Below are 26,442 nucleotides of genomic sequence, written 5' to 3'. Positions count from 1 at the left end.
TTTTAAACTTTATTTGTTTTTGAGCTTTATTTGTTTTTGAGAGAGATAGAGAACAGGTCGGGGAGGGGCTGAGAGAGAGGGAGACACAAAATCTGAAGCAGGCTCCAGGCTCTGAGCTGTCAGCACAGAGCCTGATGCGGGGCTCGAACTCACAAACCACGAGATCATGACCTGAGCCGAAGTCAGATGCTCGATGGACTGAGCCACCCAGGCGCCCCAGGGTTAAGTAAGTTTTTAAGAAAACTGTTCATGAATACATCAGTACTAATATTATGAAAACATTGAAAGGAAAATATACTGCCACATTCGTGACAGTGTTTGCCTTTGGGCAGCTGAAGTGAAGAGGGCAATGGGATCATGCAGGGATAGCAAGAAAACTCAACTTTTCCTGGCCACAAATATGAGTTCCAAAGCAAGTATAACTAAATATTTCTCTTTTTAAAGTTTATTTATTTATTTTGAGAGAGAGAAAGAAAGTACAAGCAAGGGAGGGGCAGAGTGAGAGGGAGAGAGAGAAGCCCAAGCAGGCTCTATGCTGTCAGTACAGAGCCTGATGAGGGGCTTGAACCCACACACCATGAGATCATAACCTGAGCTGAAATCATGAGTCAGATGCTTAACCAACTGAGCCACCCAGGCGCCCCTAAATATTTCTATGTTTATATATTTAGATGCTTGTCTAACATTCTTTGGCTCAATGTCTTCATGATGGGTATATGTAGAAACAGGTAAATTGCCAAGACAGCAATAAGGAAAGAGTTCTAAGAAGAGTTTACAATGGAGAAATGTTGCTGAAGGTAACAGGAGGTAGGATCCTCAAGTGTGAATGCGTTACTTATGAATTGCTTGAATCTAAATATTCACACTTAGCTGGATGTCTCTACACTTGTTTTGTTTATTCAACACTCTCTTCTTTTTCAAGAGGTGTCCCATCTTCATGGAACCACAGAATCTAACTGGTGTCTCAGAATTCTTCCTCATGGGACTCTCAGATGACCTGGAACTACAGCCCCTTCTCTTTGGGCTGTTCCTGTCCATGTACCTGGTCAGTGTGCTGGGGAACCTGCTCATCATCCTGGCTGTCAGCTCTGACCCCCACCTCTACACACCCATGTACTTCTTCCTTTCCAACCTGTCCTTGGCTGACATTGGTTTCAGCACCACTACGATCCCCAAGATGCTGTTGAACATTCAAACACACAGTAGATCTATCACCCATGCAGACTGCCTAACTCAGGTATCCTTTTTTTTCCTATTTGGATGTTTGGACAATCTACTCCTGGCTGTGATGGCATATGACCGGTTTGTGGCCATTTGTCACCCCCTGCACTACCCAGTCATCATGAACCCATGCCTCTGTGGCTTTTTGGTCCTCGTGTCATTTTTCAGCAGCCTTTTGGACTCTCAGATTCACTGTTTGATGGTGTCACAACTTACCTTCTGCACAAGTGTGGAAATTCATCATTTCTTTTGTGATGCACCTCAACTTCTCCACCTTGCCTGTTCTGATACCTCCATCAATACCATACTAGTGTATTTCATGGGGGCCATTTTTGGTGGCGTTCCACTCTCAGGGATCCTTTGCTCTTATACTCGAATTGTTTCCTCCATTCTGAGAGTCCCATCAACAGGCGGGAAGTACAAAGCCTTTTCTACCTGTGGCTCTCACCTATCAGTTGTTTGCTTGTTTTACGGAACAGGTCTTGGGGTATACCTCAGTTCATCTGTCTCCCCCTCCCCTAGGAGGAGTGCAGTGGCGTCGGTGATGTACACTGTGGTCACCCCAATGCTGAACCCCTTCACCTACAGCCTGAGAAACAAGGATATCAAGAGAGCACTGTGGAGGATTATCAGCAGGACAGACTAATCTTAGCATGTGTCTTATCCTTTTCGGTTCATTGCACTGCAAAATGCAGCAAATCAAACATGCACAAGACATTCTGGATGTGCAGTCACATGGTATAGGTACCTATATGGATCTCTGGTGTTTGCTTACACAATTTTTCCTCTTAGCATAGCTCTAATGGAATTGGGAGATTATTTTGGGCTCCCCACTTAAATTATAACCTCTGCAGGATTATGTATATATCCATATATCCCTCTCACTTTCCTTTTGCATTACGCAGGACTCTTGGTCATGAGCAGTCTTGTTTCTATCAATGCAAAATAATCATAACTGTCTCTTGTTATTTATTGTTTCTATACTTTTCCTGAGCTTCCTCTCCCCCACCCCATCCACCCACAAATTTGATGGGAGGTTCTAAACCCTACCTTCAGGACCAAGGCATCTGATACATTTTGGCACCTTAATGCTCTTGGTCAGATTTTTGAGCGAGTAGGATGACTAATTTCTTTTTGAAATTGAAGTGGGACGCTATTAATATTGAGTTTGAGTCAACAGGTATCAAGTTTCCTGGGACTTCTCTAGGAACTTTGGGTTGTATGGTTCCCAAGGAATAGATGGGAGAGGAACTACCAGAACAGAGGTGATTCCCAATTTTCCTGATAATTTTCCTTCCCATTCCATCTAACTTCTCCCCACTCATATTACATAACCCGACGCAAAGGGGAAAATATTGTATACTTCCATTTATATGAGGTTCATAAAGTAGTTGAATCCATAGAGACAGAAAGTAGAATGGTGGGAGCTGGGGTCTGGAGGAGCGAGAGATGGGGAGGTAGTGTTTAGTAGGTTCAGAATTTCAGTTTGGGAAGATAGCAAAGTTCTAGAGTTGGATGGTGGTGATGACTGCACAACAGTGTGAATGTACTTCATGCCACTGTACTGAAAACTGCTTAAGATGGTAAATTTTATGTTCTTTTACCACAATTTAAAAAAAGATCTTGTGTCAGGAATAAGGGACATGTTGCTTCAAATGTTGAGTGTTACTCAGCCCTCAGCAACCAACGTCTATAGGGATCTACTTCAGCAAGCTCATGCCTCCTTGGGGCAGCCCACATCCGATAACTGATTAGGTGTGGGGGTGCAAACATTTGGTCCCTTTGCCCTAGTTCCCGGCAACTCTAAGAGATCATCTTAGCTCCAGAACTCCCTGCTGGTTGTTGGAGATCTTTGATGGGCTTCATCTTGGCTCGACTTTTTCCAGTTTCCTTCCTTGCTGCAAAGAATTTGCCGAACCACAAGATTGTCCTCACCTCTGACACCAGATGCAAGTCCAGGAGCCCCTAGGTCCACTCTCACATCAGACCAGTTGGATCCAAATTTGGGAACTTTTTCACATTTGATACTTTGCTAGAATGATTCAAACCGAGAGGACTGCCTCAGATGCACCAGAATGACTCACAGAGCTCAAGAAGCAGTGTGCTTATGATTGCAGTTTGCTTATAGGAAAGAGACACAAGTTAGAGTTAGCCAAAGAAGGGCATATGGAGGTTCCCATATGCGAAGCTTCTTGTTGTTCTCTTCCCTTGGATCCAGACCCATTACCTCCTCCTGGTGACAATATGTGTGACAATACTCAAAGATCATTTCCAATCAGGTAGCTCACCTGAGCTCCATTGTCCAGAATTTTTATTGAGGCTTCATTAGATAGACATGAGTAGTTGAATTATGGCCTATCAGGTTGAACCCAATTTCCAACCTCCCTCCTTATATTGGCCTGATATGCCTTTGCCCAATACTCCAACCCTTTAATCACATGGCTGGTCTTTTTGGCAAGGCCAGTTCCCATCCTAAGTCATTTCATTAGCATAAACTATCAGGTGTGGTCCTTCATGAATAACCTGGGGTCTTTCACAAATAACCAATCACTTCTATCATTAGGGAATTTTCAAGCATTTAAAGGTTAGCTCCCAGGAGCTGGGACAAAGGCCATCTCTGTTTAGGTGAGGCCAAATTCTTTACTACACATATGCCCCTGCACAGATTTTGATTCTAGGAACATTGCTTGGTAAACATCCTGTGTGCTAATCATTGTCTCAGAGTCGGCTTCAGAAGGAACTCAATATGGGACCCCTTGTTACTAATAAAATGTATTTGAGAACATTTTATTTTATTTTTTTCCAGTTTATTTACTTATTTTGAGAGGGAGAAGGTGCAGAGAGAGAGAGGGGGAGGGAGAAATCCCAAGTGGGCTCTGCATGGTCAGCTGGGAGCCCAAGATAGAGCTTGATATGGGCTCACATGAACTCACAAACTGTGAGATCATGACCTGATCCGAGATCAAGAGTTGTTTGCTTAACCGACTGAGCCACCCAGTGCTCCTTGAAAAAATTTTAAAGGCAGTTCTGAAGTAGTTGAAATATTCTTTGAATTACAAACCTAACGCTGGGCTCATGAAAAGGAAAATTCAAGGGCAAAAGATGAAGAATGGGGGCATTCATTCATTCAATGCTCCCTGCGGGCAGCAGGGAGGTCACCACTGAAATTTTTAATAACTCTGGAAATCCAAACGCAGAGATATTTGATAGAAAAGGAGTGTAGAGTTTGAGATAATAAGGTAACTTACATATCCCCATGTGTGTTACACTTTTAAAAAAGTTTATTTTAAAACATTAAACCCTTGGTGTAAATAAAATGTGCATTAAAAATGACAATTTTGGCTGCTGCTGCTATTGTAATCCTCAAATTTCTGGAGTCAGTGGTCCAACCATAAACATTCCCCCCTACCCAACCCTTTATTTTGTGACAAGTTTTACCATGGCCCCACAGATTCCTCTGTTCAATGGATTTTGAAAGCATTGCTCGTGGGGATTACCTCAGTGTTCAACACTGAGGCTATTCCTGCCCTTCTCGGAAGAGGAGTTTTCTGAAGAATTAACAAACATTCCAACACTGGTCCATTAGTGGAAGTTGCTTTCACTGCATGTTGGCAGACATACTAGTAAGTCTCTTCTTGTTTCCACTGCCAAAATTCACTAGCATCTAGCATCTAGCACATACAATATAGCTGTTCAGATTTTCAAGTGAGAGACCTACTCCTCCCCTTCAAGTCAGTCAGACCCCCCCCCCCAAATTTTGTCATTTTAGGTCTTCGTTTTATTTGCCTTCATATCAAAGCAATTAAATGATCTGTATAGCACTGTTTTAGTGATATGATTTGCTTTTCCCATTCTTCCAAAACAATTCATGGTCACATTGTATTATTGCTCTTATAAGAGTGCCCTAATTGGGTGCTCAGTAATCACTTTCTCCCTGTGGACATGGCAGCCAGATTGATTTTTTAGGTGTAGTCAAAACTTGTGACTTCTCTGCTTAAAACCTTCTAGTCACTTTCTGTTACTCTTTGAGTACAATTCGAACCCTTTGCCATGGTCTATAACATCCTTCAGTTAGTCTCTCCTATCCCTTTCCAGGTCCTTCATTGGTCCCCGGACCAGCACCATCACCTTCACCTGGGAAACTACAAATGCCAACTTTCATACCCTCTCCAGACCTGCTAAATCAGAACCTCTACAGCTGGAACCCAGCCATCTGTATTTTAACAGGCCCAGCAGGTGATTCTATTGCACACTAAGTGTGAGAACCATTTGCCTAGACATATTGGATATCTTTTTTTTTAATTTTATTTTTTTTTAAATTTACATTCAGATTAGTTAGCATATAGTGCAACAGTGATTTCAGGAGTAGATTCCTTAGTGCCCCTTACCCATTTAGCTCATCCCCCCTCCCACACCCCCTCCAGTAACCCTCTGTTTGTTCTCCATATTTATGAGTCTCTTATGTTTTATCCCCCTCTCCTTTTTTATACTATTTTTGTTTCCCTTCCCTTATGTTCACCTGTTTTGTCTCTTAAAGTCCTCATAGGAGTGAAGTCATATGATATTTGTCTTACTCTGAGTGACTAATTTCACTTAGCATAATACCCTCCTGTTCCACCCACGTAGTTGCAAATGGCAAGATTTCATTCTTTGTGATTGCCAAGTAATACTCCATTGTATATATATACCACTTCTTCTCTATCCATTCATCCATCAATGGGCATTTGGGCTCTTTCCATACTTTGGGTATTGTTGATAGCGCTGCTATAAACATCGGGGTGCATGTGTCCCTTCAAAACAGCACACTTGTATCCCTTGGATAAATGCCTAGTAGTGCAATTTCTGGGTCATAGGGTAGTTCTATTTTTAATTTTTTGAGGAACCTCCAGATTATTTTCCAGAGTGGCTGCACCAGCTTGCATTCCCAGACATATTGGATATCTTATATTTATTTATTAATTAAAAAATTGTTTTAATGTTTATTTATTTTTGAAACATACAAGACAGAGCAGGAGCAGGGGAGGAGCAGAGAGAGAGAGGGAGACACAGAATCCGAAGCAGGCTTTGAACCATCAGCACAGAGTCCAGCACGGGGCACAGAGACACAAACCGTGAGATTATGACCAGAGTCAAAGCTGGACCCTCAACTGATAAGCCACCCGAGCACCCCTCTTATTTTTCTTTAAACAGACTATATTCTTTCAGTCTCTAGACCATTACACTTAATTCTCTCTGCCTAAAATTTTCTTCCCCTTTCTTACTCAACTTTCCACTCAAATATCGAAATTTAAAGATGTTTTCTCTCTCTGGGGTACCTGGATGGCTCAGTCAGTTAAGTGAAGAAATCTTGATCAGCTTCAGTCATTTTCTCACAGTTCTTGGGTTGGAGCCCCACATCAGGCTCCATGCTGATGGTGAGGAGCCTGCTTGGGATTCTCTCTCCCTCTCTGCACCTCCCATGCTTGCTCTCATTCTCTCTCTCTCTCTCTCTCTCTCTCTCTCTCTCTCTCTCTCTCTCTCTCTCAAAGTAAGTAATATAGACTTAAAAAAAAAGATGCCTTCTCTTACACCCATCTAAATTCTCCTGATGTTCTCTCCATCAGGTTAGTCTCTATTCATCTTTTACTACCATTACTTTCTGAGTGAGTTCACATGTTTTGAGTGTCATGGACAGTCTTTGTACCAGGCTACCTCAGATATTTTGTTCCAAATGAAACTGATGCATCAAGAAAGTGGGTTTTGCTCCTCTTCCAGTCTGAAGTCCTTTGTGAGATGCAATATTATTTGCTTAAACAGGCAAGACACTGGGCAATTTCATCAAAAGAGTACTTTGATAGAAATTTGTTAGGAATTTCTAGAGACTTTCTAGAGAAAGTCGTTCGTTGTGTGTCCAAGTAAAATTGCATTGGACATAGTCAAACAGGTAAAGAAGACCTTATTCAAGACTATTACAGTAAGGGATAGAGATTGAACTCAACTCCACAGAACAAAAGACAGGAGGATTTTAGAAGCTGGGGTGAGCTTATGGAAAAGGGGTGGAAGATATTGGGGGGAGGTTGGTCGATGTGGCTAGTCTATCTGTGTTTGCTTATTGCTGCTTATTGAACTTAAGTGCCTACCCTCCTATGAAAAGACATTGGGAGATAAAGGTGCTAACATTATTGACGATTATATTTCAAAGGGATGGCTCCCAGGTCTTTAAGGAAGACATCCTGGGTTGTAAAATTGATGACAAAGGGGTGGTCAGGCCCTTGCAGTCAGGAAGAAACATGTTTTAATTTTAGTCAAGCTGCAGGGAATGTTAAGGCAGTCTTAACCAATTGATATCCAAAATTTCTACTCTTGTTCTAAACTTGTAATTCTTGAGTGTTTTAATATGGTTCAGTTAGCTAACCTCCATACCTGGACAGAAGTTCGAAACTACATTCACAAATACCTTGAGTTCTAAACTTAAAATGGCAGTAGTCTTAACCATGGGTGATTGAGCAACAAATCCAGAATGGTGACTAGGATCCATGAGCCACAGAGACCTGCAGTGGTGGTAACAGATCATAGATGAGCAGACATCAAGAATATCAGTTGACTTAGATAACCCAAAATATAAAAAGCATGTCTGCAATTATCAGATGTCGGCTACTACAATCAAATATCCTGATTTTTTCCCAGTTTCTAGATGAAATCTGTTTTTAGACACAAAGCCTAAAAGAAATTAAGGGGGAGATGGGTCCCCCTTTTGGAAATCCATAAATAGTTTTTCAAAATGGTGCTATGCCTTGAAGACTCCACTTGATGGAAAGTAGATTCTGTCAGACTTCTTCTATCCTGGAGTGGTCAGCGACTCATCTTTACCAGGACGGATATTTTTGTGTTTATGTTTGCCTTTCCTGTTGCAGTGCCTTGGCAAACACCACCATCCAAAGACTTAACACATTATCCAATTGCTTTATGGTGAAGAAGATAGGAAAACAAACACTTATCAGAAGATCCACTGGTCCTAACATACTCTACCTCGGCTGAAGCTGCCCAGAATCACATACCTAGAGAGTAGTGATTCTGTGATTCTGTCCTTACTCTCCTGAATTGTAATCCAGTAATTGACATCATCCTTAAAGACATGTTTCCTTTCACACACATTTTATCACTGTGTGTTCTCCTGTGTTGGGCCCTTGGTAAATTCACCTGCACAACAAGGCAACTAAACCAAATGATGTATCAGAGCCTGGTCAATTCTGATACTCTGGACCCAGAAGTTTTTCTACATTTAGTGATATATTTTTATAGCTTATTTTGGAAGTGCACTCAATAAGCATTTGGAGAAATGTTCAACCTTGCTAATAGCCAAATAATTAATCCATCAGTGAGTATTCTGTTTGGACACATAATGTGATCAGAAACTCTGAGATCCTGAACTTATGCTCTATTAGGACAAAGATTTTTTTCTGTGTTTTTTTTTTTCCTTCAGTGCTGTTTTCCAGACATCTCCTGCAGCCTAGCACACCAAAGGCACTTAGTTAATAAGAACTAACAATGGTTATTGATAAAATGCACTACTTTTCATAATCCTCATGCAACTGTTCTGAACTGGTAGTAGCATAAATGGCCACAGGACTGGAAATCCAAGGTGAGGTGCAGTAATAGGAAAGTGAAAGGAGGGGACGCAGAGGGTAGAACTGAGGATAACAGAGGAGTCAACATAAGAGGTTGAAGTACCTAGAAAAAGTACTCACAAGGCAGCTCTGGGCAACGTCACTTACTTATGGAGGACGGGTGAGAAGCATAACTCAGTGTGATTAGGAGGTAGGATTTCTTTAGCAGCCACCTGCTGCTACCACTGTCAGCTCAAAAACCCAACCTAGTGTTCCCATCACTGAACATAGAGTGTTATCCTGAGAACTTTTTGTAAAGCCCTCTTGATGTCCCTGTTCCGTAGGCTGTAGATGAAGGGATTCAGCATTGGGGTGACCACGGTGTACATCAATGAGGCAATCATGCCCCTCCAGGAAGATGCATCAGAACTGAGATATACACCAAGCCCTGTCCCATAGAACAAAGAAACCACAGACAAGTGAGATGCACAGGTGGAAAATGTCTTATACTTCCCATTAGCTGATGGGATTCTCAGGATTGAGGAGGCAATTCGGCTATAGGAGAAAAGGATCCCTGAGAAGGGAACAATGCCAAGAAGGCCAGTCACAATGTATTGTAGGATGTGATTGACCAATGTGTCTGAGCAGGCAAGCATGAGGGCCTGAGTAAGTTCACAGTAAAAGTGTGGAATTACCCGGTTGGTGCAGAAGGACAGCCGCAACATTAAGAGACTCTGGATCAGGGAGTATGAGAAGCTGATGAACCAGGACACAAGAACCAGGAGGCCACAGAGCCATGGGTTCATGATGACTATGTAGTGCAAGGGGTGACAGATGGCTACAAACCGGTCATAGGCCATCACAGTGAGGAGAAAAGTGTCCATACATCCAAAAACCATGAAAAAATACATCTGGGCGATGCAGCCTGCATAGGTGATGGATTTGCTCTGTGTTTGGATGTTCACCAGCATCTTAGGGATGGTGGTGGAGATGAAGCAGATGTCAGCAAAGGACAAGTTGGAGAGGAAGAAGTACATGGGGGTGTGGAGGTGAGAGTCAGAGCTGACGGCCAGGATGATGAGCAGGTTCCCGAGCACGGTGACCAGGTACATGGACAGGAAGAGCCCAAATAGAATGGGTTGATTCTCTGAGTCTTGGGAAAATCCCAGGAGTAAAAATTCTGAAACACTCGTTTGATTTCTTGGTTCCATGTTGCCAATACATCAGCTAGATGATTGAAGAAGGGAATGCACATGAAATAGACACTAGACAAACTCTAGAGTCTACTTTTTTATTTCTTGAAATGAAGCATTGGGCATAAAGGCCTTAACATTACAGAATTTAGACATCCTATATTCTGTTTTATGTGCAACATTTAATAATGTTGATCAATCCCTGTCCATCGGCCTTTGGGGCCCTCATTTATCCTCTTTATTTAGAATCACCAAATCTAAAAAGTTAAGAACAACTTTGGACATTAGCCATAACATGATCCAAACTCATTCTAACACAAATGAGCAACATGAGGTCTGGTGAACCGCAGTAACTTAATGTGGATTATCTGCCTTGTGTGGGACGCAAAAAAGGGTCAGATAACTATGTCTCAGAGGTGAGAAAATGTGAGGGTATCTCACGTGTCTGGACAGACTATTGCAGGATGAGTAGAATGTAGGTTTACTCCTCAAGAAGAAAAAAAAGGAAGAAAAAGAAAATGTTTTCACAAAATGATAAATCACATGAACAGATTCTTAATGCTTAGTGTACCAGGGGCCATCAACATCCTGCAGGAAAAGGGCCAGATGCTTCCTGGACATTTGTTGCTTGACAAAATGCTCTTCATCCAGATGGTATACGTTCAAGCAAAAAATGCATATTAACATTTGCAGTATTTCAGTACCATTATATACTACAAAGGTCACAAATAGAATTTTAGTCATATCCTCTATGGTGCTCATGAAATACCCGAGGAAGCATAGAAACTGCTCCAGGATGTTGACATAGGAGCCCAAAAAAATGAGAGTCAGATGCGGCACTCACAATCAGGTGATGATTCAATGAGGCTGGGAAGAAGAGGAGCCCACCTACTCTCCTACTCTCTTTGTTTCAGGTCCTGAGGTCCTGTACCCAGATATAGAGGATGGGGTCCTATAACCCAGGATGCTGAACAGCATAAAATCATAAAATGATCTTCAGTGTTGTATTTTGTCTCATTAGAAGTATTTTTGCACAACTACTATTCTGTAATGCCCCTAACTACAAAGGGAAAAAGCCACCATTGACTGTCATCCCTGTCAGTCCTCTTAGGTATGAAAATCAAAGTAGCAGGGAAGGGGTGGCTGAAATAGGTGAAGGTGGTCAAAAGGTACTAACTTCCAGTTATAAAACAAATAAACCATGAGGTATAATGTGCAGTATGAATACAGTTAATAGTATTATATGGTATATTTGAGAGTTGCTAAGAAAATAGACCTTATAGGGGCACCTGGGTGGCTCAGTCGGATAAGTGTCTGACTTCAGCTCAGGTCATGATCTCGCAGTTTATGAGTTCCAGTCCTGTATCTGGCTCTGTACTGACAGCTCAGAGCCTGGAGCCTGCTTCAGATTCTCTGTCTCCCTCTCTCTCTGCTCCTCCCTCACTAGTGCACTGTTTCTCAAAAATAAATAAAAAATATTTGAAAAAGAAGAAAATAGATCATATAATTTCTCATCACCAGAAAAAAATTTTTGTAACTATGTGTGGTGGCAGATGTTAACTAGACCTATTGTGGTAATATGTCAAATATTATATGTGCAATGTGATGAATCATTATGTCATATACCTTAAGCTAATATAATATTACATACCAATTTTACCTAAAAAAAAAAAAAACCCAAACACAAAAACCCCAAAGCAAAATGTGTGTCTGGAATGATAAAGATGGTCACGTTGTAGGCAAATTGTTTAAGTATGAATGAACGTCTTTGTTCTGACCCTTGGTAGGTGGGCAGTTTGCAATCACCTCTGGTGGCTTCTGGTCAGGTGAGAGGTATTCAAAACAGAAGGTCACGACTCATCTTTAAAGCATGATAGTTTGTAAAAATTTTCCTTGACTTTTAATAGATGTAGCCTGCTCCCTTGCATTCTGATCTGTTTTGAGCAGAATATCAGAGTACACAGGAAATGCCCACAATTCTGGATATTCCCTGGGTGCTGTGTGTCAACATCATCAACTGCATTAGAATTCAGTAAAGCCATTTCTTAGAGGGACTGGATTATGATTCAAGCGGGTCATGAAATGACGAATTATCACATTCATCTTAAGAAAGAGTTTCTTATAGATTAGAAACATTTTATCTTATAGCACAAAAACAGACACATAGACCAGTGGAATAGAACAGAGACTCCAGAATTGGACCCACAAAAGTATGGCCAACTAATCTTTGACAAAGCAGGAAAGACTATCCAGTAGAAAAAAGACAGCCTCTTTAACAAATGGTGCTGGGAGAACTGGACAGCAACATACAGAAGAATGAAACTAGAACACTTTCTTACACCATTCACAAAAATAAACTCCAAATGGGTAAAGGACCTGAATGTGAGACAGGAAACCATCATAACCCAAGAGGGGAAAGCAGGAAGAAACCACTCTGGCCTCAGCTGCAGCAATTTCTTACTTGACACATCTCCAAAGGCAAGGGAATTAAAAGCAAAAATGAACTCTTGGGACCTCATCAAGATAAAAAGCTTCTGCACTACAAAGGAAACAATCAACAAAACTAAAAGGCAACCAACGGAATGGGAAAAGATATTCGCAAATGACATATCAGACAAAGGGCTAGTATCCAAAATCTATAAAGAACTCACCAAACTCCACACCCAAAAAACAAATAATCCAGTGAAGAAATGGACAGAAGACGTGAATAGGCACTTCTCTAAAGAAGACACCCAGATGGCCAACAGGCACATGAAAAGATGCTCAACGTCAGTCCTCATCAGGAAAATACAAATCAAAACCACACTGAGATATTATCTCATGCCAGTCAGAGTGGCTAAAATGAACAAATCAGGAGACTATAGATGCTGGCGAGGATGTGGAGAAAGGGGAACCCTCTTGTACTGTGGGTGGGAATGCAAACTGGTGCAGCCACTCTGGAAAACAGTGTGGAGGTTCCTCAAAAATTTAAAAATAGATCTACCCTATTACCCAGAAATCGCACTGCTAGGAATTTACCCAAGGGAGATAGGAGTGCTGATGCATAGGGGCACTTGTACCCCAATGTTTATAGCATCACTTTCAACAACAGTCAAACGATGGAAAGAGCCTAAATGTCCATCAACTGATGAATGGATAAAGAAATTGGGGTTTATATTCACACTGGAATACTACTTGGCAATGAGAAAGAATGAAATCTGGCCTTTTGTAGCAACAAAAGGATGGATGGAAATGGAGAGTGTTATGCTAAGTGAAATAAGTCATACAGAGAAAGATACCATATGTTTTCACTCTTATGTGGATCCTAAGAAACTTAACAGAAGACCATGGGGGAGGGGAAGGAAAAAAAAAGTTAGAGAGGGAGGGAGCCAAACCATCAGAGACTCTTCAAAACTGAGAATAAACTGAAGGTTGATGGGGGGTGGGAGGGAGGGAAGTGTGGGTGATGGGCATTGAGGAGGGCACCTATTGGGATGAGCACTGGGTGTTTGATGTAAACCAATTTGACAATAAATTTCATATTAAAAAATAAAGATTTATGATCAGCAAAAAGAAAGAAAGAAAGGAAGAAACATTTTATCTTAGGACGAGAGCTTAGAAATTAGAGGTGAAAGATACAACCATTTGTCATTTATACTTTCCCCTTTATTCATGCACCAAATACATGTTGGTCTTCTGTTTCTATTCTGTTTCTAGGATCTAGTGTTAGTGGGCAATTTTGTGGAGCCAGGCAGGATGTAGAGAAGAATGGAACTAGGCTGTTAGTCACTGAAAAAGTCCTGGAAGCCATTCTGCAAGAAGGATTACTTTGGGACAGGCTAAGTGTTAGCTGTTGGGGGTACAAAGATTAATGGTGTGGTTTTGTCTTGAGGGAGCCTGCCTTTCAGGGGTAGTGGTGGATACAGAAACCAGTCATCGTAATACAGTGACTTAAAAGCTAAGGTAAATGCAGTCTTCAGAGTGAAGTCGAGAAAGGAACCACAAATACAGCCTGAAGTGATGCAGTCAAGGAAGGATTCCTGGAGGAACAGATCCGTGGGCAAGGAGTTGTCTAGGTTGATGATTGAGCATGGGCTTTTCTGGCAGAGAAGGCAGCAAGGAAAAAAGCCCATAAGCAAAAAGCTGCATGGGACAGTGTGCTCCTAGCAATTTGTTGCAACACAAAATGGGACATGGAAATGGTGAAGAATGAGGTTAATGAGAAGAGCGGGGGCCACATCTCTGGGAACCTTGAAAAAAAACAATGGATAAAAGGATAGGGGCTATGTAAGGACTGTGACTGAAGGAGTAACATGATCCATATCACGATTTTCCCTGGTGCCTGGAGTGAAAGATAGATTTAAGGCAGGCAAACTAGGGTCAAAGGGAATGGGGTTGGGAATACTCACCTCATTAAAGTTGAAGGGACCACGTCACCAATTTTTGGGAAGAGGAACAAAGAGAAGAGGTGAATAAATTGTTCCCATGTCTTACTAATGATTCCATGTTTCTAGATAAGGGTGAGACTTGACACCCAAGAGGAATCAAGTGAAACTATGAGGAAGGGATATGTGAAATCAGTGTCTTCCAGAATGTTTCCAGAGCTGAAGGGGAGGGTGTCAAGAGGGGACTGGACATTGGACCTTCCTGTGTGCTTTGCTCTTCCTCCCACATCCATCGTGTGCACGTCTTTATACACTGCAGCCCTAGATACCAGGGAACACAGACTCTTCACTCTTGAATATCTCTATGAGGACCACAGATGAAGGTGAAGAAGGAATGGAGGGACAGGTCCTTACAGAGAAACAGGGTATGTTCCCCAGCAAATGAAGGTGGTAAAGAAGGATTCAGAAAGGATTTATCTGGTCTGAGTGAAGGTGAAGTCTCTGGAGTTTTGGGGCCAGGCGATGGAGTAAAGAATAAGAGAAGACCCATATTGCATAGTCAAAGACCTAATAATCTATCAGTACCTGGGGGCATCCATTTGTGCACTTCCGACTGGTAACTGTGCCATTACACGGTGTGGTCCTGGATAGTGCTGTGGTATCCAAGAGCAGACTGGGGGCTTAACTCTTCCTCCTCAACCCTATAATCTCCATCAACCATCCACCCAAATAACATGCAAGCAAAGTAAAAGCTCACTAACAATGGTAGGGTAGCCATTCACCCTCCCAAAAAATTGGCCCCTAGAGCTCCTCCTGCATGCATACCATGGGGGTGTCCCTGCCACAGGCTTAATAGTAGTCAATGCCCTTTCTACCCAACCACCTCTTTTCTCTATTTCCCACAACACTTACTGGGCTATGTATGCTTGGCAATGTGGGCTCACCACTGGGGCTGACTCCCCTGCATCTTGTTCTCTCATGGAGGGTGGGCAATGAAGAAAGATTTGTTTCCCCAAAGAGAAGGGATACAGAGCCAGGCATGCAATGCAGGGTGTGTCTGATTTTTCCTGCCAAAGGCATGGGTATCTTGGGAGTGATACATGGGCCTTGGTGACTATAAGTTGATATGTTACAGGTTTGGTGGCCCTGGGGACTGAACCCCCTGTGAAGCTTGTTAGACAAATTGATCAATGGATTTTCCATTCCCTGATCAATTTGACTCCTAATAGGCAGGGACCACACAGGAAAGGGTCTCTGACCTGCCAATTCCTTATCCCTAGGAGAGTAATAGTGGGGCCAGCTGTGACACCTCTCTTCTGGGTCCCTTTTCACTGGGAAGAATTTTTCCAGTGTTTCTTAGATCTCCTCCTGAAGACAACTGACTTGTAGTATTCACATCAGGCAGATGGCTGAGTAATGAAGGATCCCAGGAGTCACTTGGGTAATGGTTCTCAAACTTCTGGCCTGTGCCAGGATGACCTTGAATATTTGTTTAACTAGATTTAGTTTTAAGTTATTTTATTTTTTAAGTTTATTTATTTATTCTGAGAGACACAGAGAGAGAGAACAAGCAGAGGAGGGGCAGAGAGAAGGAGAGACAGAATCCCAAGTAGGCTCTACACTATTAGCACAGAGTCCATTGTGGGGCTTGAACTCACGAACTGCAAGATCATGACCTGAGCTGAGATCGAGAGTCAGACTCTTAACTGACTGTGCCACCCAGGTGCCCCTTTTATTTCAATAGATTTCTGAGTTCCGTCTCCAAGTTTCTGTCTCAATATGTCTGGCTTTGGGCCTGACAATTTGGATTTTTCACAACCTCTAAATTTTGCTGGTCTCTAGGACACTATTTTGAGAATAGTTGCCCTAGGGTAGTTTCAAAATGTAAGCTATATCAAAAGTATCACCTTGGGCTCTTGTTAATGTATAACTTTCCACCTTATTCCAGACATACATAGTCAATATCTCCAGGGGAAGAGGCTGAGAATGTACTTTGAAAAAAATTTACAACAATTTTACTTTACTTTATTTTTATTTATATTTTATTGTAGAGATAGGTACAAATATATAGGTATAGATAGATATATATCTCCACAATATGTATATAATGACATTTTCCATTTTAAGAATTTTTAAGTGTGCAAGTCTGTGGCATTAAGAACATTCACAATGTTGTACAACCATCACCACTATCCATTTCCAGAACTTTATCATCATTTCCAATAGCACACTGTCCCCGTTAAACAAATTCCACATTCCCCCTCTCCCAACCATTGAAAACCCCTATTCTACTTTCTGTCTCTATGACTTTGCCCATTCTAGGTACCTCATATAAGTGGACTCATAAAGTGCTTATCCTTTTGTGTCTGACTTATCTCACTTAGCATGTTTTCAAGATTCAACCATGTTGCAGCATGTATCAGAATCTCATTCCTTAGGGCTGAATAATATTTCATTGTATGTATATATCAAATTTTGTTTATTCATCTATTTTCATCCTTCGGCTATTGTGGTTAATGCTGGGATGAACTTCAGCAAGAATCTATTTGACTTTCTGCCTTAAATTTTAGGGGGCATATACCTGGAATTAATGGATCTTGAGAATTTACTATTTTTATCCTTTACTATTTTATCCTTTTTGGATTTACTATTTTATCCTTTTGAATTTCCTATTTTACCCTTTTTGGATGTATGGATGGTATGTTTCTGACTGCAATGGCATATGACCGATTTGTGGCCATCTGTCATCCTCTACACTACTCAGTCATCATGAACCCACATCTCTGTGGCTTCTTAGTTTTGGTGTCCTTTTGTGTTAGCCTTTTGGACTCCCTGTTGCACAATTTAATCGTGTTGCAACTTACCTGTTTCAAGGATGTGTAAATTTCTCATTTCTTCTGTGACCCTTCTCAACTCCTCAACCTTGCCTGCTCTGACACTTTCACCAATAACATAGTCATGTATTTTGTTGGTGTCATCTCTGGCTTTGTCCCTATCTCAGGGATCTTTTTCTCTTACTATAAAATTGTTTCTTCCATTCTGAGAATCCCATCAACAGGTGGGAAGTACAAAGCCTTCTCCACCTGTGGCTCTCACCTGTCAGTTGTTTGCTTATTTTATGGAACGGCTATTGGAGTATACCTTGGATCAGCACTGTTGCCTTCTCCCAGGAAGGATATGGTGGCCTCAGTTGTGTACACCGTAGTCACCCCCATGCTGAACCCCTTCATTTACAGCTTGAGGAACAGGGACATCAAGAGTGCCCTATGGAGGTCACTCAGAAGAATAGGTTAATCTCAGTATGTGTGCATTCCTTTTTGAAGTGTGTGTTGAAAAAATCAGCCAAACCAAACATGTAGATCAGCAAATACTGCTTTCTGGGCCCCATTATTTTTTCAGTCTCATGGTTTTCATTCCTCTTCATGTTTCATACATGAATACTATTTTTTAAAATTTGTTTTTAATTGGATTGGAGGAGTATTCTGGGACGCTTTGTACATCATAATGAATACGTGAGAAGTTCTCCTCAATGACCCTGGTATCCAGGGTGCATTCTTCCTTTTATGTACCTAAAATTTATATCCTTTCCCATGGTTTCTGTTTATTTTGCATACAAATTTTGCATCTGTCAAAGCTATTTATCCAGGTAATGTCTAAATATGCCATTACTGGTCCTCAATCTTGGATTTTTTTTTAAGTTTATTTATTTTGACAGAGAGAGAGAACACGAGCACACAAGTGGAGGAGGAACAGACAGGGGGAGATAGAATCCCAAGCAGCCTCTGCACTGTCAGTGCGGAGCCCAATGTGGGGTCAAACTCATGAATGGTGAGATCATGACCTGAGCTGAAGGTGGACACTTAACCGACTGAGCCCCGCAGGCACCCCCCAATCATGGATTTTATAGAATACGCTGAGAAGTTTTATAACTAATGATGACTGAGTCTCATCACCAGAGATTCTGATTTAGTTGGACAGGTGTGTGTCTAGGTATGAGGATTTTTTGAAAAGCACCCAAGATGGTTTAGTTGTGAGTTGCTAAAGAGATCAAGCTCAAAAGGCTAAGTTATAAAAAACGTACTGTAGCTCGTAGCAATGGGTTTCTTCAAATATATTGTCCTTCAACACTATAAGCTTTTCCTTTGTGCTGGTTTTTAACTCTTTCTGCTCCAAACTCATCCTTCTATACTTATCTTGTAATGCTAAAGTGGGTCTCTTGAAATTCCTGCTTTGTTTTCCATATATATATATTTTTTCCCAAAATTTTACTTAAATTCCAGTTAGTTAATGTATAGTTCAATATTAGTTTCAGGTGTAGAATTTGGTGATTCATCACAACAAGTGCCCTCCTTAGTACCCATCATCCATCTAGCCCATCCCCCCACCCACCTCCCCTCCGGCAACCCTCAGTCTGTTCTCTACAGTTAAGAGTTGTTGCATAATTTGGGGGCACCTGGGTGACTCGGTTGAGTGTCCAAGTTCGGCTCAGGTCATGATCTCACAGTTCATGAGTTCAAGCCCTGCATTGGGCTCTATGCTGACAGCTCAGTCTGGAGACTGCTTTGGATTCTGTGTATCCCTCTCTCTCTCCCCCTCTCCCCACTCATGCTCTGTCTCTATCTCTCTCAAAAATAAACAAACATTAAAAAAATGAAAAATGCGTAGTTACATATTTTTAATAATGGTCAGCAAATTATATTACACTCTAAAATTAAGTAAAGTTCACTCCTACCTCTAAAAACCCTAAGCCCTTGGTATTTATTGGCTTCCATCTGTCACCACATTTTCCCATCTTTAGCTTTGTCCTGAAGTAGCTATTTACTCAACCACCTACACTTAATTCTCTTTATTAAAACAATCCATTGATTTTTTTTTCTTGACCGAACCCTGAATGTTAAATTATAACATGAGGAGAAAGGTGTGTAATAAGTTGTGTGCAGTTGGAATATTGCATAATGAGCTCATAAAATAAAGGTGGTTTTAAATATAGATTTAGGAATGTACAACTGAGATCTAAGTCCTGGAATCCTATTTCCAGTAGATGAGTGGCTCTAGTGGTGTCTGAGGATTATAAAGTCACAAATTTCATCATAAATAAATTGTACTTTGTCCTCCTTTTTAAAAAATCCTCAGCAGCAAAGGTTTATGTTGTCAGCAAAGGTGAGCTCTTTTCTTTGTCTGGTAACAAACAGCCTGTTTAGGACTTCACTTTTTGCCTTCCCGTCTTGTCTTCTGTCACTGATAAATCAGTCTTTGGGCTCCATTTGGTATCCATCTTTCCTTAGAAATGTCATACGTAGTTTATTGGTAGTAATCTTGGTTCTCTGAAAACCTGTCCAAAAGTTCCTTTAATTTACCCTGTCTTTTACCTCTATGGTAAATCATCTACCAACTACATGGATAAGGAACTTGATATTGGAGAAAGGCATGAAATTGACCGATGATGAAGCCAAAACAGTTAGCGGGAAGTTACCATCCAAGACAAATTACCGCATTTCTATACTTGCCTATCCATTTATGCAGACCTAAGTGATGGCCAAAGAACCTTGGTAAGGGGGAAAGTGATGCTGCTTTTTTTGTCACATGGTAGACTCTACCCAGTGGCAGCACTTTGGTTTTGTTTGTTTGTTTTTAGGTTTAGATTTAGAAGAGTGCTGAGCATGGGAAAAGACTGGAAGATTCATACAGCCATGTAAATGTGGACTGACAACAGTTGATTAGAATAGGAAACACAGAAGGAGACTGGGTGGTTCAGTCAGCTGAGTGTCTGACTTCGGCTCAGGTCAAGATCTTGTTCATGAGTTTGAGCCCTGCATCAGGCTCTGTGCTGACAGCCTGGAGCCTGGGGCCTGCTTTGGATTCTGTATCTCCCTCTCTCTCTGCCCCTCCCCCTCCCATGCTCACACTCTGTATCTCTCTCAAAAATAAATAAACATCAAAAAAAAAAAAACAAACCACCCCAAAACCCAAAAAAAGAATAGGAAACACAGATAATAGAAAAAAATGTGGGATAAGAAAATACTCCATGGCCTGGTATTGGCTCAGAAATTTGCAAATTAGTAAGTCAAAGTTCCTTTCTGAGCCCCAGAATCCTCAGCAGCAAATTAAGTGCAACAGTGTTTATCCTCTGAGGCCATGCAATAATTATATATAATTTTGCCATGGACCAGTCAGATGGTATATGGTAATTCTTATTATAACATTAAGGAAGTTAATTTAAATAAACATTCCAGTAATTTATAAGTAACTTGATGCTACAAACAGTGTGACTTTGAGTATGATACATAACATATTTCTATTTAATTTCTTATCTGTAGAGTTATGATAATAAGAGCATCTAAATGAGAGGCTGATTGAGAAGATATCATCAAATGTAATGATAGAACACAATTTAGGATATAGTAAGGGATCGATAGGGCAGATTGTTGTAGTATATTGACAGGCCAGTGTATAGTTCCAACATACAGGCTTTGTAGGCCAAAATTTGACTTGTAACATCAGCTCTGGCTTCACCATCAGCTAACTCATTAGCTGAGTGCGCTGGGATATATTTTTATAACTTTGATGGCCTCTGATCCTTCATTTTAAGTAATATTTAGCTGGAAGCACTCTAGGATTAAAAAGACTCTGGGATTAAAAAGGGGGGGGGCACCTGGGTGGCTCAGTCAGTTAAGTGTCCAACTTCAGCTCAGGTCATGATCTCGCAGTCTATGAGTTCAAGCCCCACGTCGGGCTCTGTGCTGACAGCTCAGAGCCTGGAGCTTGCTTCGCATTCTGTGTCTCCCTTTCTCTCTGTTCCTCCCCAACTCATACATTTCTCTCTCTCTCTCAAAAATAAATAAACATTAACAAAATAATTTAAAGAAAAGTAAAAATAAAAAGACAATATGCTCATGGTAAGAACTCAATAAATATAGATATCATTATCATCATTATATCCTAAGGTTGATAGATTTCTTTTCTCAAGTCTATTGAGACATAATTGACATACAACATTGTGTAAGTTTAAAATGTACAGTGTATTGATTTGATACACTGATATATTGCAAAGTGATTTACGACCACAGAGTTAGTTAACAATTCCATATATCACATAAGTACCATTTCTTTTTTGTGGTGAGAACATTTAAGATCTACTCTCTCAGCAACTTTCAAGTATATGATATAGTACAGTCATCATGCTGTACATTAGATCCTCAGAATTTATTTATCTGATAGCTGAAAGTTTGTGCCCTTTGACCAACATATCCCTATTTTCCCTACCCTCTATCCCCTGGTAACCAGTTGTTTCCTTTTTGTTTGTTTGAGTTTGGTTGTTTTAGATTCCACATATAAGAGAGAGTATGCAGTGTTTGTCTTTCTCTGACTTATTTCACTTAGCATCATGTCCTCAAGGTCCATCTATGTTGCAAATGGCAGAATTTGCTTGTTTCTTTCTTTTTAAAAAATGTTTATTTATTTATTTTTGAGAGAGAAAGAGAGAGAGAGCAAGTGAGCAGGGAAGGGGCAGAGAAAGAGGAAGAGAGAGAGAGAATCCCAAGCAGGCTCCATGCTGTCATTGCAGAGCCCAACACAGGGCTTGAACACTCGAACCATGAGATCGTGACCTGAGCCAAGATCAGGAGTTGGATACTTAACCCACTGGGCCGCCCAGGCACCCCAAATTTACTTCTTTCTTTTTGCTGACTAATATTCTCTTTTGTGTGTATGGATACATATTGCATCTTCTTTATCTGTTTGTCTGTTGAAGGACATTTAGATTATTTTTGTATTTTGGCTAATGTGAATAATGCTGCAATGAACATGGGAGCACAGATATCTCTTCGAGATCCTGTTTTAATTTCTTTTGAAAATATACCTGGAAGTGGGGTTGCTGGATCATATGCTGGTTCTATTTTCAATACTTTGAGACACCCACATGCCGTTTCCATCGTGTTTGTACTGATGAACATTCCCACAAAAGTGCACATGGGTTCCCTTTTCTCTACTTTTGCAAACATCTGTTATAGTGTCTTTGAAGACAGTAATTTTAACAGGTCTGAGTTGATATCTCATTGTGGTTTCAATTTGCATTTCCCTAATGATGAGTGATGTCAAGCACTTTCATGCACCCATTGGTTATTTGTTAGTCTACTTTTAGAAAACGGCTTGCTTGGTTCTTCTGCCCATTTATTATTATTATTAGTCCTTGAGTTGTGTGAGTTCTTTATATATTTTGGATATTAACTCTTTATCAGATATATGATTTCCAAATATGTCCTCTCATTTTCCCATTCTGTGGTTGCTTTTGCATTTGTTGTTTCTTTTGCTGTGCAGAAGCTTTTTACTTTGATGTAGTCCCACTTATTCATTTTTGCTTTTGTTGCTTGTGCTTTTGGTGTCCTGTTTAGGAAATTGCTGCCAGACCAATGTGAAGGAGTTTTTTCCCCTATGTTTTCTTCTAGGAGTTTTATGTTTTCAGGTCCTCTGTTTAAATCTTTAACCCATTTCAAGTTCGTTTTTGTGAGTAGTGTAAGATAAGGGTCCAATTTTATTCCTCTGCAGGTAGTAATTTAGTTTTCCAAAAAAAATTTTTTTTTCTTTTGAGACAGAGTGTGAGTTGGGTAGGGGCAGAGAGAGAGGCAGGGAGAATCCCAAGCAGGCTCTATGCTTTCAGTGCAGATCCCAACACGGGGCTCCATCTTGCAAAACATGAGCTGAAATCAAGAGTGAATCAACTAAGCCACCCAGATGCTCCTTCCCAACACTAATTTTTGAAAAGAATATCCTTTCCCCATTGAGTGTTCTTGGTTCTCTTGTTAAATATTAGTTGACTATATATGCAGGGGTTTATTTCTGGGCTGTTGAGTCTGTACTATTGGTTTCTGTGTCTATTTTTATGTCATTACCATACCTGCTTGTGGTTGATATTGGTAGTGCTTACACTTCTTCCTTGTTTCTAGCTGCGTCTATATGTGCAAGCTTTGCCATTCTCTGGGTGGGGTATACCAGAAGCAGGTCCTTTGTGCAGAGCCCTGAACGTCTGGGCAAACTGGTCACTCACCCTACTCTCCCTTTCCTTTTGAGAGGAGCTCTTCTGGCTGATGAATACCCTCTTGGTGCTGAGCAGTGCTAGCTGAGGGATGGAATGATGCAGGCAAAATGAAGCTATTCTTTCTTCCCTTTTGTGTAGTTATTCTTGTGTTAACCTTATTCTCAGGTTATTCCCTTTTGTGTGGTTAGTCACTGTTTGCTGAAGTTTCTTAAGTAGACTCCTGAGCTCTTCCAGAGCTGTTTTTACTCATGGATGGTTAATTATTGATCTCTCGGGTGGGTGTGGCAGAGGCCAGGGTTGCTTCTTCACCATCTTGGATTAATTGATTTTTCTTTGCATCAGTTAATGACAAACCATTCTCTGAGTTACTCATCCAGAGTCCTATGAACTGGGAGAACCACATGATAGGCTGTGGCAGGTTGTGAGGGACCAATATTTTCACACAATTTATTTTGTCACCCAGAAAAAAACCAACAGGCCATTTATTTAAAAAAAATTTTTTTACATTTACTTATTTTTTTTTAAATTTTTTTAATGTTTTTATTAATTTATTTTTGAGACAGAGAAAGAGCATGAGCAGGGGAGGGACAGAGAGAGAGGGAGACACAGAATCTGAAGCAGGCTCCAGGCTCCAGCTCTCCAGCTGACAGCACGGAGCCAGACACGGGGCTCGAACTCACGGAGTGTGAGATCATGACCTGAGCTGAAGTCAGACGCTCAACCCACTGAGCCACCCAGGTGCCCCTACATTTACTTATTTTTGAGAGACAGAGAGAGAGCACAAGTGGGGAAGGGGCAGGGAGAGAAGGAGACACAGAATCTGAAGCAGGCTCCAGTCCCTGAGCGGTCAGCACAGAGCCTGACGCGGGGCTTGAACTCACCAACTTCGAGGTCATGACCTGAGCTGAAGTCGGGCGCTTAACCGACTGAGCCACCCAGGCGCCCCTCAACAGGCCATTTATTTAAATGTTAGTATTTGTGAACACAAAGTAATGTAAAGAAAATACATTCGAGGGCAAATGAATTCTTCTCAATGTGCAGAAATCAGAAACTACCGGGGGGGTTTGTTAAATTTGAGCACAGAACGGCTCAGCTTGGTGTGATGTCAATGGAGGGACCCTGGTGGTAGAAGAGAAACTATATTAGCTTCATGTCCTGAAGCAACATGGTGGGGTCTGCAGAAATACCAAATCAGTGGCCATTTCTACTCACATGTCAGATCTTTTGCAGAGGAATTTTGTTGAGAGTCTTTTGGTGTTATGGGTTGTGGGCTGTGTTGGGAAGCAGAGAGACATCTTCAGAGTCTTGTGGTATTTAAGACCAATGTCCTGAAAAAGGGTGGGACCTGCATGGTGCGTAGATTGTCATATGTTCCCAAAGACCTCCACCTCCTGGATTTATACCAATGTGGAGACTTATCCCCTGAAGTGTGTCCTGGGCCTAGTGACTTGCTTCCAACCAACACAACATGGCAACACTGATGGGATGTCACTTCTGAGACTGGGGTACAAAAAGACTCTGGCTTTCAACTTCCTGTCTGTAGTTTCCTTGTCACCTGCCTGCTTATCCTGATGGAAGCCAGCTGCTATGTTGCTTCCCCATGAAAGACCCATGTGGCAGAGACCTGAAGAATACCTCTGGCCAACAGCCAACGGGGAGTCCATCCTTCCAACAGCTATGTGAGTGCGCTTGGAAACAGGTCTTCTCCCAGTCAAACTTTGAGGGGACTGTAACTCTAGCTGGCACACTCATTGCAGTCTTGTTAGATACTCTTGTTTATTTAAGAGAAGTAGCAAGTTATAAATAAACATATAAAAATTAATAGTGCTTAATATGCCAACATACATCAAAGAAACAGAAAAATTAGAACTTGGGCTGTCATTTAAATAAGGGAACCCCCTAAAAATGGGAAAAAGGAAGTTCCTCTTAGGAACATAAATTTTAACTTAGAAGATGGAAATAGCCTCTGATTCTTGTTGTAGAAAACCAAATTCTCCCTAATTTACATGACTGACATAATCGATTTGTAGATGTCAAAGTCAAAAAGCCATACATTAAATTGAAAAAAAAAAAGAGTCTGTATTTTATATTAAGATCCTTGAAATTAGAAGTCAGAAGGATAGTGTACAGACAGATGAGCTTTCTCCAGAGAGGAAGAAGGGCCTAGACCCTTCTAACTACAGTCACTTTTCTCATTTTATTCTTCTGTTATTAGGAAGTCCTCAGAGAGTGGGATAGCATGGACCAATTTTGCTAATTATGAGCTCTGTGCATTGAGCTCTCAAGGTCATACAGGAGTAAATAATTAGCCAGTGCCTCCAGCCTTTCTGGATGGCAATTCCGTTAGGATTCATACTGTGTCTTCTCCTCCAAGAGTCATCATCTGCAGAAGAAGATTCATGCGTGAGGCTGTCTTCCTGCCAGTCCTGAGCACAAAACCTCAGCCATCATCACTTACCAGGCAGGAGGGGAGGATGGATCCAAACTCCTATGTCATGACCCAGCAGAGGTATAGCACAGACCAGTGAGTGTCCAGGAAGATGGTGGATGGAAGAGGGACTGTTGGGAACTGTTTCCTCCTCAGCAAGACAAGCTGGGGCTGGCCAGATGGGAGGACAGCCATAGGCAAAGTTTCAGCTCAGAGGCCTATGAAGTTGATGTTCTTTTTCCTGTTGGGAATTTCAGAATCTCATTCAGAATTCTGCTCTCCTCCAACACCATTTCTAGCTTCCATATGCCACACTCACATGAGAGCAAGAAATGGATGTCTCCAAATTGTTCCCTCAGCACTCCAAAAGGATCATGACTGTGATGACGGTAATCATGATGGTGATGAGGAGAGTAGCCATTCTACAAAACTTTATTGAGAGTCTCCATGTGCCAGGCTGTGAACTTTGTGCTATACAGCTTTTTATTTTCATGTACATAATCCTTCCCAAAACACAGGTGTACAATTGAGGAAAAGAGCACAGCATTCTTATTTATTTTCACCAAGTCCTGGGGTCAAAAGGGGTGAAGTCAGGTTTGGATCTGAGTATCAAGAC

The 26,442-nt window shown here is 41.2% G+C and overlaps 2 protein-coding genes and 1 pseudogene across 2 annotated transcripts; 2 read left to right on the top strand and 1 right to left on the bottom strand.

Moving 5' to 3' along the window:
- The first annotated feature begins 874 nt into the window (after nt 1–874).
- LOC128775436 (olfactory receptor 7E24-like) lies at nt 875–1,867 on the top strand. The gene has a single exon (XM_053896663.1). The coding sequence runs from the start codon at nt 875–877 to the stop codon at nt 1,865–1,867; it is 993 nt and encodes a 330-aa protein (XP_053752638.1).
- A 7,218-nt stretch (nt 1,868–9,085) lies between these two features.
- On the bottom strand, nt 9,086–9,919 carry LOC128775663 (olfactory receptor 7D4-like). The gene is made up of 2 exons (XM_053898169.1): nt 9,568–9,919; nt 9,086–9,282 (listed from the first exon to the last, which is right to left on the bottom strand). The coding sequence occupies exons 1-2, from the start codon at nt 9,917–9,919 to the stop codon at nt 9,086–9,088; spliced, it is 549 nt and encodes a 182-aa protein (XP_053754144.1).
- A 7,112-nt stretch (nt 9,920–17,031) lies between these two features.
- LOC128775662 (olfactory receptor 18-like) lies at nt 17,032–17,658 on the top strand (annotated as a pseudogene).
- Nucleotides 17,659–26,442: the final 8,784 nt, after the last annotated feature.

Source organism: Panthera pardus, unplaced genomic scaffold (assembly GCF_024362965.1).
Source record: "Panthera pardus isolate Hobbes unplaced genomic scaffold, ASM2436296v1 HiC_scaffold_8, whole genome shotgun sequence".
In the NCBI taxonomy this organism is placed as follows: Eukaryota; Metazoa; Chordata; class Mammalia; order Carnivora; family Felidae; genus Panthera; species Panthera pardus.
This window is presented reverse-complemented; position numbering and strand designations above follow the sequence as displayed.

Bases quoted from the DNA above. Each gene is read 5' to 3' on its own strand.
- LOC128775663 (XM_053898169.1), bottom strand. From the start codon at position 9,919: ATGTACCTGGTCACCGTGCTCGGGAACCTGCTCATCATCCTGGCCGTC. The intron at 9,283-9,567 runs TCAGCTTCTCAT...CATCTCACTTGT, and splicing joins GGTTCTTGTGTCCTGGTTCA to CTGTGGTTTCTTTGTTCTAT.
- LOC128775436 (XM_053896663.1), top strand. From the start codon at position 875: ATGTCTCTACACTTGTTTTGTTTATTCAACACTCTCTTCTTTTTCAAG.